General features: G+C 29.1%; 1 protein-coding gene and 1 non-coding gene across 2 annotated transcripts; one reads left to right on the forward strand and one right to left on the reverse strand.

Moving 5' to 3' along the window:
* Positions 1 to 9,426: 9,426 nt before the first annotated feature.
* TRNAS-CGA (transfer RNA serine (anticodon CGA)) lies at positions 9,427 to 9,508 on the reverse strand. Its single transcript has one exon. It is a non-coding gene; the product is annotated as a tRNA-Ser (tRNA).
* Positions 9,509 to 9,782: 274 nt separating this feature from the next.
* Positions 9,783 to 19,446, forward strand: LOC107439360 (cytochrome c). The gene is made up of 3 exons (XM_016051928.3): positions 9,783 to 9,853; positions 15,122 to 15,309; positions 19,140 to 19,446. The coding sequence occupies exons 2-3, from the start codon at positions 15,126 to 15,128 to the stop codon at positions 19,283 to 19,285; spliced, it is 330 nt and encodes a 109-aa protein (XP_015907414.1). The 5' UTR covers positions 9,783 to 9,853; positions 15,122 to 15,125; the 3' UTR covers positions 19,286 to 19,446.
* The last annotated feature ends 111 nt before the right edge of the window (positions 19,447 to 19,557 follow it).

Consider the following 19,557-nt stretch of genomic DNA (forward strand, 5'->3'; position numbering starts at 1 on the left):
GCACTCAAGTTAATTAACTGAAAATAAAAAAGATTAACTATGTGTTAAATGATATTTGCTTTGTACTATGTACTTTCCAGATTTTAGTAATATACATTGAAAAGCGTTGCACATTCATTTAGTATGTAATAAATGCAAATCGGCAGTTTCATCGGAATTTTAAAGTAAAATGTTGTTGTTGTTGTTGTTGTTAATTTACGTCGCACTAGAGCTGCACAATGGGCTATTGGCGACGGTCTGGGAAACATCCCGGAGGATGATCCGGAGACATGCCATCACAATTTTGATCCTCTGCGGAGGGGATGGCACCCCCGCTTCGGTAGCCCGACGACCTGCGCGCGAAGTCGAGCACTTTACGGTAGCACAGTTTAACGAGGACCAATACCGCACACCCTCGGTCCCTACGCAGACTGATCCAAGTGGTCACCCACCCGCACACTGACCGTAGCCAGTGATGCCTGACTTCGGTGATCTGCTGGGAACCGTGTCTTAACGATCAGTCCACTGCGGGACTTTAAAGTAAAAAGGTACTATATAACATAATACGGTTATTTTCAAATAAATTATGGTGCATTGAAACAATAACAAACAAATAAAAATTTTATAAATATAATATCGCAAGAAATCAAACAGTATAAATTTTTAAAGGGAATTATAAACTTGCAGCCAGTAGGAGTTGGGAAACCTCAATAAGATTGATATTGCGTTGGTTAATGCTGTTCAGGGACGTAGGTAAGGGAGAGGTTTAGGGGATTTTAACACCCCCATTGTAAATGGCAATATTTTCTCAAACTATTTATTTTTTTAAAAAATGTTGCTTACATTATTGATTTTATTATGTCAAAAACAACACTTAAAATATCCTTTAACGACATCGATATGATGCTCTTTTGTAAAATATTTGTTCCACCCTCACAAGGAAGTAATACTCTGGTCTGGACGATACCCGTGTATCTTCGTGTCGTTTACTTACTAAGTTAGTCGATTCCTCTTTACAATAGGGAAGTGTTACCCTGCTTCAAATTACCCTGCTTTATCTACACTTATGGGGGATCATTTTTAAGGGCGAACACGGCATATCTACAGTTTGTCTAAAGTAAGAACTCCCCTAGCCATTCGTATGGACCTGTGGCAGTAACTATGATAACAAGGTATAACTATTTCAAATAAGGGTGAAGTGTCACTGTATAGGACAGGTTTTGGCTCGAGTCGGTGAGAGAAAAGTAATCTTTTTTTCCGGTGTGAAGAGAAGCTATTGTCGACATTCGTTTGGACCTGTGGCGGTGACTATGGTAACGAGGTATGACTATTTCAAGTAGCGGTGCGGGGTCACTGTTTTGGAGATGTTTCGACGAGAGAAAGGGAATATCTTTCTTTGGTCTATTGTGTTAGTCCTAGAACGAAGCTACCCTCCCTAAAATGCGATATTCTTGTTTCCATAGCAGCAGGCGGCCCCAGACTATGTCGCGAGGGGAGTTCTTACCTTAGACAAACTATATAGGATGTAGAAAACTTGTCTGTTTGAACCTGTTTATAAATGCTTCATAGGGAAATTTTGGAGGCCCCTTTTTAGGATAGAAATACGATGTAACCAGTAGACAGAAGGTGTTCTAAGAGTAGTCCTAACTGATAGGTAAGTTTAAAAAGGGGGTGACTCTCAAATCAAACATTTTCTTGACATTTCAGTCGGGAAAATTTTAACGTGGCGCTCTTAAATTTTGTTTTAACTCTGTGGCTGTCTTCCAAACTTTTAGTACATTTTTAAGTCAACTTATATTTTAATTTCGTGAACTAATTCTAATCGTATATTATTGTATTTTCCTTTTTTTAATATGTTCTACGATTTTTATTAATAATTACTTTCCTGCGTTTGACACTTTGCTGTGAAAATGATTTGTTTATTTTATTTCAAAATGGAGTTTTTTAATCAGTTCAAAAAACATCCTCGAAGGATTTTTTTCATTTGGATGTAAGCTAATATTTAATTCTATTATATAGGATATATGTAAAGGCTAAATCTGCATTAGATTTTAAATTGCCAAAATAATAATACATATACTAATTGATACAATATACAATTAAAGATTTAAATTGCAATATATATTTCATAAATTAGTTCTCACTTTCTATGGTTTTTGTAATCGTCCCATTGTTATATTTATTACAAAATAACTGTTATCAAAAATAAAAAAATATTAAATATTACAAAAGTAATAACCCTAAAGATAGAACTGTTTAAGAAAATGAAACAAATTTGTTTTCGATTAAGAAAGTAAAAAAATATATACAATAATTAAGTGAAGTTGCATGCTGACAGCTAAAAATCTGCTCTGATTCAAATACTTTTATGTAATATATATATATATATATATACATATATATATATATATATATATATATATATATATATATATATATATATATATATATATATATATATATATATATATATATATATATATATATATATATATATATATATATATATATATATATATATATATATATATATATATATATATATATATATATATATATATATATATATATATATATATATATATATATATATATATATATATATATATATATATATATATATATATATATATATATAATTGAAATATTTACGTTATTTAAAATAATTAAAAATGAACTTAAATGATACCTAAAATGAAATAAGTTATTTTAAAATCAGCAACGTTTTCAATGAAATTGGGTAGCATAGAAATTTTTTAGTTAAGTTTAAAAGTAAGTTGTTTTTGTTACATAAATCCAGCTTTGCATTTCAAACTTTTAAATTTGAGATTGTACATCGGCAATTGCTTAAAAGTTTTAATTTGAAGAAACATGCGTAATGAATGCAAGAAAATATTTAATCAGTCACAATTTTTTTTAAATTTCTTTTAAGGTAATCACTCTAAAAGAAATAGCAAAAAAGTTATTTTTGGAAAAATATAATATTTCAAAACCATTATTTACTAATAATATCTTTTCCGGACATTATGCATTTTGGATAAATTAAATCCATATTTAAAAGAGAGAGAGAGAGTAACTATGTAAATCTGAGACCTACAATATATTATATTTCTCTTCTTTAAAATTCTCATTAAATTTTCGTACTCCTAAATCTATATTTCAAAAATCATGATTTGACTAAAAGTACATTATATTAATATAGAGATGAAAGAGGCTTTACTTTTTTATATTTTATAACCGTCGTTGAACAGCCGACTCAATTTTTGGGTTCACGACTACAAATGTTCAACTCCGTAGCCTTGTAATTTTGAACCCAATCCAGAAGATAAGGAAACTCCTGAATCGAATATTGGGAGAAATTTGCCTTCGCGCAGGTCTTTTTGATGGAACTAACCCGGATTTGCGCTACATAGAGAGGAAGATCACGAGAACCTCCCACCGTTAGCCTGACGGTAAGGGGACTCTAACCCATGATCCGTCTTCCATTGAGGATATTTCACGTCAGCACTGTGGTCTGTGCAAGACGGAATTCGTGTCGACCAGCCACCGTCGGGATCGAACCCGGTTCACCTCATTGGAAGGCGAACGTTCTATCCCCTGAGCTATCAAGGCTCAAAGAGGCTTTACTGCTCTAAACGTAAATGTTACGCAAGCAATGAAAAAATAATCAAATAGAGTTAATCTAAGTTCAGTGTTAAAATAATGGAGAAAGCAAATATAATGAAAGTAAAAAATTTTTAATATTTATAATACACTCTATAACAAAAAAGTCGGCGCACCAAGAAGGAATTGTCCGATTGAAACGAAAATTGATAGATAGGAAGACAATGTACAGAATAGTAAATGATTAAAATTTCAGAACAATTGAACAATTTATTGCAGAGTTACAGTAACAAGTTCAATAAGGTGTTGACCCGCCTCTAGCCTGGATACAAGCTGCCACACGGCGTTGGCATAGACCGATAAAGCTCCCGGATGGTCTCTTGCGGTATTTCCTGACAAATTCGATCCAATTGTCGAACGAGGTCATCAACATTCCGTGGCAGATGCAATCGCCTTCCCATCATATCCCAGACATGCTCGATGGGAGAGAGATCAGGTGATCTGGCAGGCCAAGGAAGAGTTTGACAAGATTGCAGACAGTTCATAGCAACACGTGCCGTATGTGGTCTGGCATTGTCCTGCTGAAAAACCAGCCCAGGGCGCTGCAAAAGGAACGGTAGCAAAACAGGTCTTAGGATGTCGTCGACGTACCGCTGTGCAGTAAGTGTACCTCTAATGACGACCAAAGGGGTCCGGCTGTCAAAGGAAATGGCACCCCAGACCATAATGCCTTGTTGAGGGTCGGTGTGGCGTGCGATAGTGAAAGCAGGATTCCCCCTCTGCCCTATGCGCCTCCAAACACGTCTTCGATGATCGTCAGGACACAGTTGGAAGCGGGATTCGTCGCTAAAGACTATACGTCCCCAGTCGGCATCATTCCAGCCATATCTGTTCAAAACATTCATGCATACGAAATTTCAAAGCAGTCGTATGATTGCTTCTTGGTGCTTCGATTTTTTTGTTATAGAGTGTATTTACAATATTTAATTGTAATATTTACAATAATTAATAATGATACAATATTTAATGGTTGTGGGACATGTATGTACCTGAAAAAGGTAAACCCTACGAAAGGTAACCTAACACAAATAATAGATAACAAATAATTAATAGATAACAAATTTATTTTAATAAAAAAAAAATCCAAGTATGAAATACCATCATAAAATTCATATTACGATATTTTACATTTAATATTTATTCTTTTCCCAATTCAAGAATTTAGTTCCTGTTATTATTAATTGTTTTAACGAGATTAAAAAGAATTTTTCGTTCAAATTTTCATTAAAAATGTTATCAGACATTAGAAAAGTTTTTTTTTATCTTCTTTCATACTTACTTTAAAAGCTACTCATTAGTTATTAGTCATATATTTTAAAGATCAATATGTCTTACCTTATTGTAGAGCAATCGAATGAGTTAAGGAGATGGGAGACAAATATAACAATCTAAACCTACTTTAGTTTCTTTGAATATAAGTAGAAATATAAATCTTATTTTACTGTCCCTTAGAAAAACAACATGTCATCTTGCCGAGAATTTTGTTAGAACATTTTCAGTAAATCGAAAATAGGTATTATTAAAATTAAAAAAGCTGTAATTAACTTACGATATTAGACCTTAACTTTTCCAGAATTTAACAGAAAATACTCAGTGAGTTTAGTATAGTTAGAAATGGATTGATTCTAATAATATCCAAAAATGGGAAGTGAAATTATTGTTAAAAAATGTTGCTCAACTGGTATAAAATATGCGTAAATTGCATTTCTTTCTTTTTCGTTTTTTTTTTTTTTTTTTTTTTTTTTTTTTTTTGAGGAATGATGCGTAAAATAAAGCTTATGCTTATAAATTTGTGTCAAAAGACAATAGTAAAAAAAATTTTTGGCAGTGAAATTCTTATAAAATGTATTCAGGGGATGATTAGAACATATATTAGCTTCCTTTTCAGTTCAATTTAAAACAGAAAACTAACAAAAGTCTCCTCACTTTATTAAAAGTAATATTGGAAACTAAAGTTATAGTTTGCCTACGCTAAGAACTCCCCTCGCCATTAAAAGTAATGATGCGTAAATTGGATTTCTTTCTTTTTTTTCTTCTTTTTTTTTAAGGAATGAAGCGTAAAATAAAGCTTATGCTTATAAATTTGTGTCAAAAGACAATAGTAAAAAACAATTTTGGCAGTGAAATTCTTAAAAAAGGCATTCCGGGGATGATTAGAACACATATTAGCTTCCTTTTCAGTTCAATTTAAAACAGAAAACTAAGTCTCCTTACTTTAATAAAAGTAATATTGGAAACTAAAGTTATAGTTTGTCTGCGCTAAGAACTCCCCCAGCCACAAAGTCTGAGGCAGTCTGCTGCTATGGAAACAAGAATAGTTTACTAGGGTTAACACAATAGACCGGAGAAAAAGATTTACCTTCTCTCGCCAACCTTACACCCTTACTTGAAATAGATATACCTCGTTACCATAGTCACCGCCACTGGTCCAGACGAATGGCTAGCGGAGTTCTTATTTTAGACAAACTATACATTTAAGTGCAAGATGTTTCGTTACTGCGCTGAATTTAATTTGATTTATACCCGATTCAATAGGAGACATCGGGAGAATGTATAAGTCTCGAAATGCTGGTCTGTGTCTTATCAGTACAAGAAAACGAATAGATTGTGATGAACCAAGGAGGCCTTCAAATGAAGCGAGCCCGAGAGTGACCCTGGATTGCACGGCTGTAAACCCAAGCAACAATTTTACCTTGACCCCAGTTGAGCTCAATACGCGTTCTATAAGAATATGTACCGAAGGACCAATGATGGGATGTTCAGATTTTTAAATATTGGTCTTAGAATGGTCTATATAGGGCCTACATTGGCCAACACGGAACCTATATTGGCTAAATAATGAATATAAAATATCGGGTGACTCTGACAATTCTATATAGGACTGATATCGGTTGTAAAGTGGCAGTAAAATATCGGTGAATCGGACAATTCTATATAGTACCATTATCGGCAAAATAACTGTCCTTTGAACCCTTATTGAGTCAAGATTCATGAATATTGGCACAATGAGGGTCCAAGTTGTTTTGCTGCTAGGGAATGTACAGATGTAAGCATGTTTCTGTCTACAGATCTCCAAGTTACACATGAGGAATGTTCCGTAGTAAATTTACAGAAGTTATATGCACTATAGGGCAGGACAATAAAATCAGGTACATAATATTTGAAAATAAATTGTAAATGAGGATGCCCACTGAGTTTGATTATCGCCTAGGCCCATTAGGCATGGGCCTAGGGCCCACAATTTCTGAGGGGCCTTAAAAATTAGCAAAAAGGTCCTCAATGTTACTATTTCCTTTAAATACTGAAAGAAACAGTTCTAAAAAATGCATTTTCCTTATATTATGATACAACCAAACTCACGTAAACATTGCACAAATCAAATTCGAAAGTACAGTGGGCTAGCTTTATGTTAATTTAACTAATGAATAATTATAACTTAATGACACAACAAAAGTCCACGATAGTTCTTGTTTGAGGAGTTCAAATGTTTTCAACTATTTTTATTTGAACATAACATGGTTTCCTTTTTTATATTCTGCTTCTATATGTACTTAATAATATTTAAGACCAAATTTTAAAGCAGGAAAAATTTATGTTATAAGTTGAATCGGACAATACTACAAAACAGGATTTTGGAATTCTCTTAAAATTATTTGCTGAAAAAATGTAATAAAAAACCTTTTTAAAAAGTGTATTGTATTGAATATTTTTAAATGTATCTACTATTGAATACTATTAAATGTTTTGAGTATAACTTTTTCATTGATTATGAATTTTAATTTTTTAAAACGTGTTATTTCTAAATTATTATTTAAATGATTTTTTAATTTTCTATGAGTAGATATAGTTTAGGCTCTTTTGGATATTTTTTGCGTTGAAATGTAGTTTTAATGAAAATTATAATTAATAATCTTAATATTTTAGCATACATGCTGAACTTATCGTTAAAACTAATGAAAGCTGGGCTAACTTTGTGTTGGTTTAAGTAGTACTAAATAAATAAGAATTACATTTTGCAATAAAAAATAATTCAGGTAATCAGTGACTCTTAGCAAAAATCACTGATATCAATTGTTTGAGATCGGCTAACTATTTTTATTTTGACCTAACATTTACGTTGTTTTATATTTTGCTTTAATATATACATGCGTAAACTTTATTTTGGAAAAATAATCGTCAATTGTCGGCTTTCAAAATTTTTTAGAATGTTTCTCTTGAATTATACTGTTCAGTAGATATTTTTTTTTTGTTATTGTTAGGACTACTCTTAAGTTATTTAATTTTAAAATAGTTTGTAAGGAGCCCGGGAAATTTGGTAGGCCTTGGGCCTGAATTTGTCTTGATCGGTCCCTGCCGTGTTCAGCTATAGCGACGCGAAATTACTGCATTAAATAAAAAATCGACAACAATGTTCATTCCATTTATCCTCAGAGTGCTCCATACTGAATTTTCCCAGTCCTGTAATGCACGCGACATTTGGCGATGATTCTTTAATCTTTAAAAGCCATAAGTTTGATGACCCTTTAAGCAATTTTTCATTTATACATTCTAAATTAAATTGTAAATAAATAAATTGTGTTTGTGTCTGTGATACTATTGATTATATTTACAATTTTTTGAAAATTTTTTTATAAAAAATATCTCCCCTTTGTTATGCCATTGCCATAATTACTTTTCGTTTTAGCTCTTGCGTTACGGGTAGATTAAATTTTTTTTTTATTTAAAATTAAGTTTTTCTTTTTTTTTTTTATTATTATAATTGAATATTTTATGTCCATTTCATAGATTTTTTTCTTCTAAAAGTAGATGGTTTAAAAAGGAAAAAAAAATTAATATTAATTCAAAAATTATTTCAATTGTATATGCATAAATAAAAAAATAAAAAACTCTATTGACTGGCAATTGACAATTCTACCAAATCTAGCCTTTGACTGGCGATAGAATCTCGATTAAACATGTCCTGAGAATATTTCCGGTATGAATATATTAATACATGTTTTTTTATTTGTAACTCAGCGCTGCTTAGAAACTTTTTACTCATCTATTTTTATTTTCTGGAACTTCTAATATAGAACGATTGATTAAGTTTTAATTCTTAAAAACTTCATCAAACTGGATTTTTTTTTTTTAAAAAAAGGAATATAAAAAATATCTTTTTAATAAGAAAAAAGTAATTAAACAAATTTACCGCAATTATCAAAGTTATTTTTTGTTATAATATTAAGATAGTATTTTAATAACTCACTAAACTAACCCCCCTCCCCCGAAAAAAAACTTCAAAATGTGATGTTAAACTTTTTTCACTTTTTATTATTTATTTATTATTATAATAATTATTTATTTTTTTTAATGTAAGGAGATAAAAGCCTCTTTTTTTGTTGCATGTAATCAAGTAATTTAAATTCATTCTTTCAATTTCATAACATTATAAAAATTCAAATATTATTTCTAAAAATTCCATAATAATTGGCGACATATTTATAAAATAAATAAATAAAAATAAGGGTATGCATAAAAGTAAGGGAAAGCTCGAAAAATAAATATGAGCATAGTGCGATAAAAAATGCTTAAATGCAAATGTATACAACCAAAATTAAAAACGAAATCATTTTAGAAATAAATGTGTTATTGGTTTTAAAAAGTAATAGGACTTATAGGAATTTAAATAATAATAACTCTAAGGAATTGTAAATTTTGCAATTAATTACTATCAGAAAGTATCATGACGATTTCAATTATCGTGTATAAAAATTTTTATGAATTTTGGTAAAATTATAATTAAGACGCAGTCGACAGGATTCGAACCTGTGCGGGGAAACCCCAATGGATTTCGAGTCCATCGCCTTAACCACTCGGCCACGACTGCTTGTTTAAATAAAGAAAAGTTTACTATCAAATCTAATAATACTTCATATTGACTTATTTTTATATAATGATGTTATAATAAAGGGGAATTCAAGTTATTCGAAATTTTCCTACTAATATAAAGGGAAAAATACAATTCATAAACAAAATTATACATAAACGAAATTATTTTTATATAATAAACACAAAAAACTCAAAATTTCGTTGGTTTCGTTTGGCATCATTATCTTGCGCTTTTCACGCATGCTTCCTCTTTTCTTGATCTTTTCGTCCTCTGGCACTAACTGTGGTCGTTGATTTCGACGTAGCGCCTGCTAAATTTTTAAAATTCTAAATTTTATTTTATGTAAGTATATTTTTTATTACAAAAACCCTTATTTTGTTTAATTCTTTGCACCTTTAACGTGATTGTATTATCTTATTTGTTGCTTCGTGTTAAAAAATTATAGTACATTTGTATTCAAATAAAATTTTATCTTATGTATTTTAGTAATTATTTAAAACAAAATGTATACAAAATCGATTTAAAATTCATCAGTATTTCAATTATCCCATTGTATCTAATTTCATTAAATATGTAGGTTAATAACAGCAAAATATTTAATTCTGTAACTAGGACGGTTGATTACGTAAGATTACACCGGTAACGTAACAAAACACATGGTTTAAATGTGACTTTCTGGATTATCTGAAAAATTCAGTAACATTAAAAATCTTAACTTGTTGATGAAACAATAATTATTTTCAGGGTGTGTTTTTAAAAAAAAAAAATTAAAGTTAGGAGAAAATTATCTCACCCTCGGTTGCAATTGTTTTTGTCCACTTTAATCGGTATTTGTAACCTAATAAATTTTTCTTAATTCGTTGTTTAAAGAATAGGCCTATTTAGCCATAATTGTTTCGTTAATTTGTACCTACTTAATGTAAGTAAATATAGGTATAAGGTTAAAATGAAAAAATATCTAATTGACCGAAAAATACTAATACATTTAAAATTAAATTATCTATAACATCACTCCAATATTCATATTATAGTTTTGCCAATTTTTTTATTGTTTAATCCTTCCATTATTTTTTTAAATCTTAATATTTATTTTAAATATTCATTATCAGAAGTCTTATATTAGTTTAGGCATATATTATCCTTTGGTTGTATGTTTGGTAAAATTGTATGGTTAATTCCTTACTTTTTTTTTTTTTTTTGTTGACTAATTAATTTGACAAGCTGTAGTGAAAATAATTTTAAAAATATAATAATTTTTTAAAAAAAATGTCAACTATTTTAATATGTAGTATGACATTGACTGTTTTATCTAGTTTTAACCATGATCTTGTACATAATGTCAAAAAACTTTCTTTGGCAAGTGTCAAAAATATTGATGTAATAATTATTATAATTATGGTGTAATAATTAAATGATCAATCAGTTATGTTCTTGAATTATTTTGTCTTTTAACTCTCTTTTTTGTTGTGTTTTTTTGTTTGTTAATTAGTGCTGTTAAAAACCCAAATTCTGGTATATTACATATTAAATAATTATAAGCAAAAGTATGTAAAAATTGCAATTTATCCCATCTGTTAAATTATTGAAAAAATTTAAACACAATGAGCTTAAAATAACATTCAACAATCATCTTAATCATTAAAAAAAAAAAAAAATCACTCTTCCATTTTAATTCTTTCTTTACCCAAAGCATGTGATTACACAAAAAAAAGAAAAAGTTTTAATGATCTCTGTATGTGAAGTTCATATATTAGTTTCGTAAGAATAAGACCAAAATTCGAAACTGCTTGCTCAATTGATACTGAACTGCATAAACTGAAATATAGAAGTAATAAAACTCTTAAATTGATTAGTTGAAAAAATTACTCATTTATGCAAACATTTATATTTTTTGTAAATTATGATTAGTTCACTAATCGGGAAATATATATGAGTCAAGATTTATTGGAAATATTAAAGTACAGTGAGAAAAAACAAGATATCACACTGAATAACTTTTGCTCTAATGATCGGATTTTCATGTACTAAGTGTCTATCTTACTTGTTTTTGGGGGGTGACTTCAAATATGCTAATTAATTAGTGCTAACCGTTGATTAAGTTATGAAATCAGACATAAAAATACACTTTATCTGAATAAAAAGTTGTTTTTTTTTACATATTTGTATTTCTGTCCCTTGGACAAAATTTCAAAAAGATTGGATCATAAATTCTAAGACTAATAAACTTTATATATTTGGCAATAGTCCAAAATAAACAACTTATCACCGCCGCAACAGAATATTTAAGAAAACATATAGACTAATTCAAGCGAGGAATACCCAATTTTACTCCATTGGTAAAGAACCAAGTTCAGACAATAAATAAAATTGAAATAATGTTCTATAATTACTCGAAGAGGTTTATTTATTTATTATAAGTTAACAGAAAATATCTCTAAGTTTCTAAGCAATAAATAATTTTTCGACTGATTTCTGACCAAAAAGCAGAAATGTTTTTTCTTCTAATCTCCTTTGAAAAAAGAATTTTTGAATAGATTTATAAATTTATGCTTTTCTAACAGGGTTGGCAAGTTTTTGACAGATGACGGTTTTTACCATCATGTCAAAATCCCATAGTTTTGGTAAAACTGTATTTTTATTTGAGTTTAACTGCTTATGATTCAAAATTAATTCATTTTTGAGCAATAAAATTAGAAAAATAAAGTTAGTTAAAAATAAAGAACAGATTCTTGCATTTTTCCAACATGAATATATCAAAACATACTATTTGAAGTAAAATATTAGGATACTAAAAAAAATTTCAATATTTTCAAGCATCATTTTGTTTGGCATATTACATTATTGAAGAATGTCAAGAATGATTACTTTCATTCTTAAAATCTTGCTATGAGAAACACATGTACACATAAAAAGAAAGCCTCATAAAATAAACTTTTCTTATCAATTTTGCTTTCAATATTTTACACAGAAATGAGACATGAAAAAGTCTAGGAAATCCTTTTAAAGTTTCAATATTTCTGTATGAAAGTATATCCTTCTATAAGAATACATGTATATAGTTGCAAAATCAATAGCAATCATTTACAACATTAATTTATAAAGGCAATTATGTGAAAATAATATATTGTCTGCTATATGCCATGAATTAAAAAAAAACATTAGGTTTTTGACAGTTTTTACCGGTAAAAACACGGTTTTTACCACTGTCATGTCAAAAACCAGTTTTTGGCGGCAAAAACCCAACCCTGTTTTCTAAGCTTTTAAAATTAAAATTCATGAACTTTTTATCTGATATTATTTTGATTTTTAATGTTTTTATTTCATTTATACGAGGATTTCATGCAAATTGACATAACTTATTTTAATTATATACAAAATTTTAGGGATATCATTTTTGCAGCTTTGGTTATCTTAGGCGGGAAAGTTTAAAGAAACAAAAAAGTGCCTGAGCAAAATGTAGATTATATAGGAATTCTAATGCACATTCACAAGTTTATATGTAATTTATTATGTTTGTTTTTTCTGTTACTGAAGGAATTGTTGAATGTTAAGTGGCATTTACATATAATAAATACCACTCCTATGATTTTTTTCTTATATATATCTGATACGATACACTCCTTTTAAACAGATTTTGTAAGGTCCTATAAGTGTTAAAGTAGTTATTTAGTAGTAGGATTATAAAATCTTCTTTTAAAGAGTGTTTATATAAGGTTACAGAACTTTGAATTTTAATTTATAAAATTTATATATCAAAACAGCATAAATTTTTTTATCAGGAAAATTTAAACATTTCAACTTCTAAGTATGAATTTTCCAATTTAATTTTTTTTAAAAATAGTATTATATAAGATGCTATTAAAAACAGAGCAAAATTGCATTAAAATTTAGCTCTTTGCATTAAACATCTATTTAAAAAATCTGAAGCTTCTATTTTTCGCGTCTGATGCAAGTTTAACAAATATGCCAAAAATAATTGAAATCTAAATTTTTGGCATTAAAAATTGTGTGTTGATATGATTTCCCAAATATATTTCATGATATTCTATTAGTTAATAATAATGATCCATATTAATAATTGTCCAAACTCTCTAACCCGATTGTGATCATTTTCTATGGATAGTGCTGTTTTTGGGAATATATTAAGCACTGGTATGGAGAAAACAACATTGATATTTTTTTCATGGATAATTTTTCTAATTTAAATTGTAGTCAACCCCTTGTCAGCGTCGCCCGAATCCAGTTCAGACAACTACTATGTGTAGTGTTTGTGATGTCTAGCAGAAGAAAAATTAACGTTTCTATATTGTGAAGCTATTCTTCTATTTTATTTTGTTATGCTGAGTTCGTTTCTACTTTAGGATACTTAATTCACTATTTCCCTAATAGATGGCATTAGTGGTCCTAGTGTAGTCAACCCCTTGTCAGCGTCGCCCGAATCCAGTTCAGACAACTACTATGTGTAGTGTTTGTGATGTCTAGCAGAAGAAAAATTAACGTTTCTATATTGTGAAGCTATTCTTCTATTTTATTTTGTTATGCTGAGTTCGTTTCTACTTTAGGATACTTAATTCACTATTTCCCTAATAGATGGCATTAGTGGTCCTAGTGTAGTCAACCCCTTGTCAGCGTCGCCCGAATCCAGTTCAGACAACTACTATGTGTAGTGTTTGTGATGTCTAGCAGAAGAAAAATTAACGTTTCTATATTGTGAAGCTATTCTTCTATTTTATTTTGTTATGCTGAGTTCGTTTCTACTTTAGGATACTTAATTCACTATTTCCCTAATAGATGGCATTAGTGGTCCTAGTCAGACACAATTCTATTAAGACAGGTCAAGGGAGGGAATTGTAGGTGGGGGATTTGGGATATATACCATAATGTAAGAGATTTGTAAACTTAATGTTTTGAAAATCATATTGTTGTGTTTTTATACGATATTATACTAGTTATATTATTTTTAGCTTCAAAATTTTGTTTAATTTGCTCTAACTGAATAAGTTGTGTGTGCAATCCATTACTTTTTTATGTGTATCTAAAAATTTTAAATACAGTAGTTATTGCATTTAAAATTTTATTTTTGTAATAAAAAACATTTTCTAACTTTTATAATAAAAAAAAGAACAAAATTAATCATTTGAAAATTTTTTCCATTTCTTATTGAACATTTTGTGTGCTACTACGTAGTAGTACTATGTAAGTTTTTATACCAACCTCTTTAAAGTTTTATATCTTAACAATCTATCAATATCTGTTGAACATTAATTATCAATATATGTTGCACATTAATTGTTTAATACATAGGTGCACATTAAAGTTATTGTTGCCCAAATTTTTTTAGATGCAAATTAAATATTTTTAAAAATCTACTTCTTATTTTAATTAATAATTCAATACTTTTGTTTTGAACAACTTGGTAAAAATCTGACAGTAATATTTAATGTTCCTTCAAACATAAGAGTCCTACATAAAATTTTTATAAAGTTGGGCCCGCCATTTGATTTGTGTTTTTAATTGTGTCCCCTGGCCTAATGTAAGTTGGAAACCCCTTACCTAGATGCGCTGTGTAAGAAAAATCTTTCAATTAATGCTTTTAATTCTGTATTGCAGAGAGATGGGAGATATTCCTGCTGGTGATCCTGAAAAGGGCAAGAAATTATTTGTACAAAAATGTTCTCAGTGTCATACTGTTGAGAAAGGAGGAAAGCACAAAGTAGGCCCCAATCTCAATGGCCTGATTGGTCGTAAAACAGGACAGGCTCCTGGTTTCTCCTACACTGACGCTAATAAAAGCAAAGGTCTCTTCATTTGATTTTTTATTAATGTACTGAATTATGAGATAATGAAGTCAATACATTTAGAGGGCGCTATACCGAGGAAGAGAGTTTTCGTCGCAACTTCTTTCTCCTTCATTACTAATTTAAAAGAAAGAAGAAATAAATTCAGACAAACCTAGAGTAAGCCATGAAGTTTCAAACACTGAAAAGAAAATTTTAAAATATACAAATGAAAATAAATGATGAGATGATAACTTTGGATTACGCTACGGAGAAGTTGTCTTCTAAATTTGTTTGCATTTTAATATTTTGAAGTATTTTTTTCAGCATTTGAAACTTCGACTTACTCTAGTTTTGCCTGAACATACTTTTTCTTTCTTTTAAATTAGTAATAGAGAAGTAGAAAAAAAAAATTTCCGCAGTATGGCGTCTTCTTAAGATCATATACTTTATATTATCATGATTACTTAAATTTAATAAATAAATTTTTTGGTATTTTATCTTTATACTAATAAGAAATTTAATGCAAGGCAAAACCTGTGTGATAAATAACATTTTATTTTTTGTTTTTACTTGTACATAAAATTTAATAAAGGAGTTTTTTTTTTCCCTTGACATCTCTAATGCTTAGAATCTGCTATTTATTATTTTTTTTTTATGCTTAAGATATGGTGTGCTAGATATTTTAGGGTGAAAACTTTATATTATTTTGGCATTTTAGAAGTGATAGGGGAAGTAAATATCTCAATTTTTTTATGAACATTGCTATTGGAAAATAAATTTTAGTGTAAGTCATTTGGAAGTTAAGGGGTTTTCTGATCTAGAAACTTTAAAAAAAAAAAAATCTAATTTTTTTTATTCAGAATAATAATGTATCTTAAATTTGCACCATGAGAATGATAATTGATTTATAATTACATTAACTATGATACTTTATTATTTGCTTTTCAAAATGGTAACTATTTTTTTAAATTAAAGGCATAAAATAAGAATTTTAATTTGGTAAAAACAAATGGGATAAAAAATATACATTAATGCAGCTTCATTAATTCCATCTAATTAAAAATATAAATCCAAAAAAGTGGTGTTTTATGAATTTTAAAAATTTTATATTTTTTAACATTCCATAATCTTTTAGTTATACCTGTGATTGTTCCTAATTGTAGGGTATTTTGCAACAGTTTTATTCTCTTGAATTGTAGTTATTGGCTTAAAACTGGAATCCACGGATTAGTTTTAACATTTAGTAAATTACTGTTTTGTTAAACTATTAACAAGCTAAGTTTAAATTGAAATTTAAAAGAAATTTTTTTTTTAAATACTCAGATTCTACAATTATTGGTTCTCTGATAATATTTATTTACAACAGTGGTTACCAACTGGAAGCCCGCGGGCCACATAAGGCCCGTGAATCCTTTTTTGTGTGTGTGTGTGTGGCCTGCGAATTAAAATATATTGTTATTTTTTTGCGGACAATTTTCGTAAAAAATCTTTGTGTTTAAAATACTTTTCTTTTGTTAAAGAAAGCCTGATTTCTTCGTTTCTGTGAAATTTAACATACCAACGGTGCAAAAAAAATGTATTTATTGGGTAAAAATCTACTTCTTATTTTGATTTGTAATTCACTACTTCTGTTTTGTACAACTTGATGAAAATCTGACAGTAATATTTAATGTTCCTTCAAACATAAGAGTCATATATAAAATTTTGATAAAGTTGCGGCCTGCCATTTGACTGGTGTTTTTAATTGCGACTCCTGGCCTCATGTAAGTTGGAAACCCCTGATCTACAATCTGAATTAAAAGGTAGGGGAGAGGGGGGCACATGTGAACAAATTTTTTTATTTCTTCACTTTTCGAAAAATATCAATTTTTCATAGTAAAAAAGTCCATATGTTTAAATAGTATTTTCTTTGTCTTGTGGAATTTTTTGAGATTTTTCAATAAAATATTTCTTTACTTTATAATATTTTAGAAAAATGACTTCAATTGTTCACATGTGCCCCTATTGGGGGCACATGTGAGCAGGCCTGGGGCACATATGAACAAGATTAAAAACACAAAGCAATCATCATATTTCAACGAAAAAAAATCTTTAATATAACAGATATGGATACGCATTATACTGAGGGGGTTGTAGCTTACTATGTGAATTTAAATTGTACAACAATACTGTCAATAAGGAAATAATTTTTCAGCTGTACAATAATTTATCCGTAATTGGGTTTTTCGCAACTTCATGTTCCACGGGTGTTGTAATGGGCCTTTTTCTTTCTTCTCTAATACTCTTTCATGCTTTTTTTTTTCATTTTTTCTATCTTTTCATTTGTAGCTTTAACAATTCTATTTTCTCAGGTGTATCAGTTAATATGCGTGATGCGCGATCAACCATTTAATAAAAAAAAATTTTAAAGGAAAAATTAAATAATGATAATTGTAAATGCATACATATTTTATAAACTTATAATATCATGAGGATAATAATCTTAATACTATGTAGGGGCACTTGTGAACTGTTCACATCTGCCCCAGATGTTTTGTTCACAAGTACCCCCATCATCCTTCTTAAACCTAACTTGAAAAATAAAGAACTTTTAATTGAGTAAAAAAAAAAAAGAATAATTGTCATAAACTTACCTGAATGTTCATATAATGATCCGCAATAGTTCATTTTAGTTTATTAGTTGATTTATATTATGCTTTCACTTGGAGAAGCGAGCGATTATAATATATGCAACACCAGCTGATACAAAGAAATTGTCAGAATAGACCAGTGATTCTCAACCTTTTTCTTGTTGCGGCACACTTTTAACGATTTCGAAATTTGACGGCACACAATGAAAAAAATTAGATTAAAAGTTGTTTAATGACCTATTTTACTCCGTGTTAAGTAGTTTGTGGTAATAATTTTGAATGTGAAATAAAATAATATGTACTGCAAAAGCACATTTATTAAGGGATTAATTATTTCTTTCGACCAATTTTTTATTAGTTAGTAGCAGTTATTTATTTTTTTGCTAGTTATTAATTGTTAGCTTGTTTTCTATAATTATTAACTGTTATTTTTTTTGCGATTTCTTGTTAACTAGTTTTTTTGCTAATTGTTAATTGTTAGCGTAATTTTTGCTAATTATCCTTTGTTAATTTGTTTTTTATATATTTGTTCTTTTCCGACAAAGATGTTCACGCTGTTGAAGTGTGGAAAAATTACAAAAAGTATATCTGCACACACACACTTTTCTTTAATTTAAACTTTACTCATAATAAAAAAAAGCGTTATAATTTTTATTGTATCATTTCTAATATTTGGCGGCACATTTTAAGAATTTAGCGGCACACAAAAGTGCCGCGGCACAGTGGTTGAGAATCACTGGAATAGACCAACAAAATGTCTCATTGTTCTGAAAGTTTTTCAGAGAGGTAGGACTAGTACTGCCATCAATTGAAAATTTTTCGAGATTTTTCATTTCAAATTATATTGGTAAAACATACCATGTTCACATGTGCCCCCCTCTCCCCTGCTATAAGGTTAAAGAAGTTTTGATACGCTTGACATAACTTTGGTTAAACTATAACATGTATCAGTTGATATATTTCTTTAGTTGTCTACTATTTTTGGGCAGTTATTTTATAAAGTAAGAGCTAATATTTAAAAAATTGTAAATATACAAATTTTACCCATTGATCAAAAAGTTGCATAGATAATATGCCCTGGAATGTTCTTTCAGGGATAAATGAGACAATTTAAGTTAATAAAATGAGTAGCTCATAATGTGCTATTTAAATTTACAAAAAAAAAAACTAAGTACTATGCATTGAATGCTCTTAATCCTTTCGTTTATTTATTTTTAGGTATAACATGGAATAGGGACACCTTATTTGTTTACTTAGAAAATCCTAAGAAATACATTCCTGGCACAAAAATGGTATTTGCTGGTCTAAAGAAGAAAAACGAGCGTGCCGACATCATTGCCTACTTAGAGGAATCGACAAAATGATTTAAGTGATTGTAGACATCTCAAATTTATTTATAAATCTCATCTCATCAAAAATGGTTTAGTTTTGGTCTATTATAGCACAGTCTGCCTCCATACTTGTTTGTGCTGTCTGCTGTAAATTTAGTTGGATAAATAAATGAGTATGGTCTGCTTGTAACGTACCTTTTCTACATTTTAATTTAGTAATGAAGAAAAAAACGAATTTATGATGAAAATATTCTTCTGCGGTATGTCGTCCTCTTAAAGGTTTACTCGGAAAATTGATTTTGTTT

Source organism: Parasteatoda tepidariorum, chromosome 9 (genome assembly GCF_982258835.1).
Source record: "Parasteatoda tepidariorum strain Cologne lab strain chromosome 9, Ptep-v5.0, whole genome shotgun sequence".
Lineage (NCBI taxonomy): Eukaryota > Metazoa > Arthropoda > Arachnida > Araneae > Theridiidae > Parasteatoda > Parasteatoda tepidariorum.

Excerpts from the sequence above, each read along its gene's own strand:
- LOC107439360 (XM_016051928.3), top strand. The coding sequence starts at position 15,126 with ATGGGAGATATTCCTGCTGGTGATCCTGAAAAGGGCAAGAAATTATTT. Across the intron at positions 15,310-19,139 it reads TGACGCTAATAAAAGCAAAG|GTATAACATGGAATAGGGAC; the intron begins GTCTCTTCATTT and ends ATTTATTTTTAG.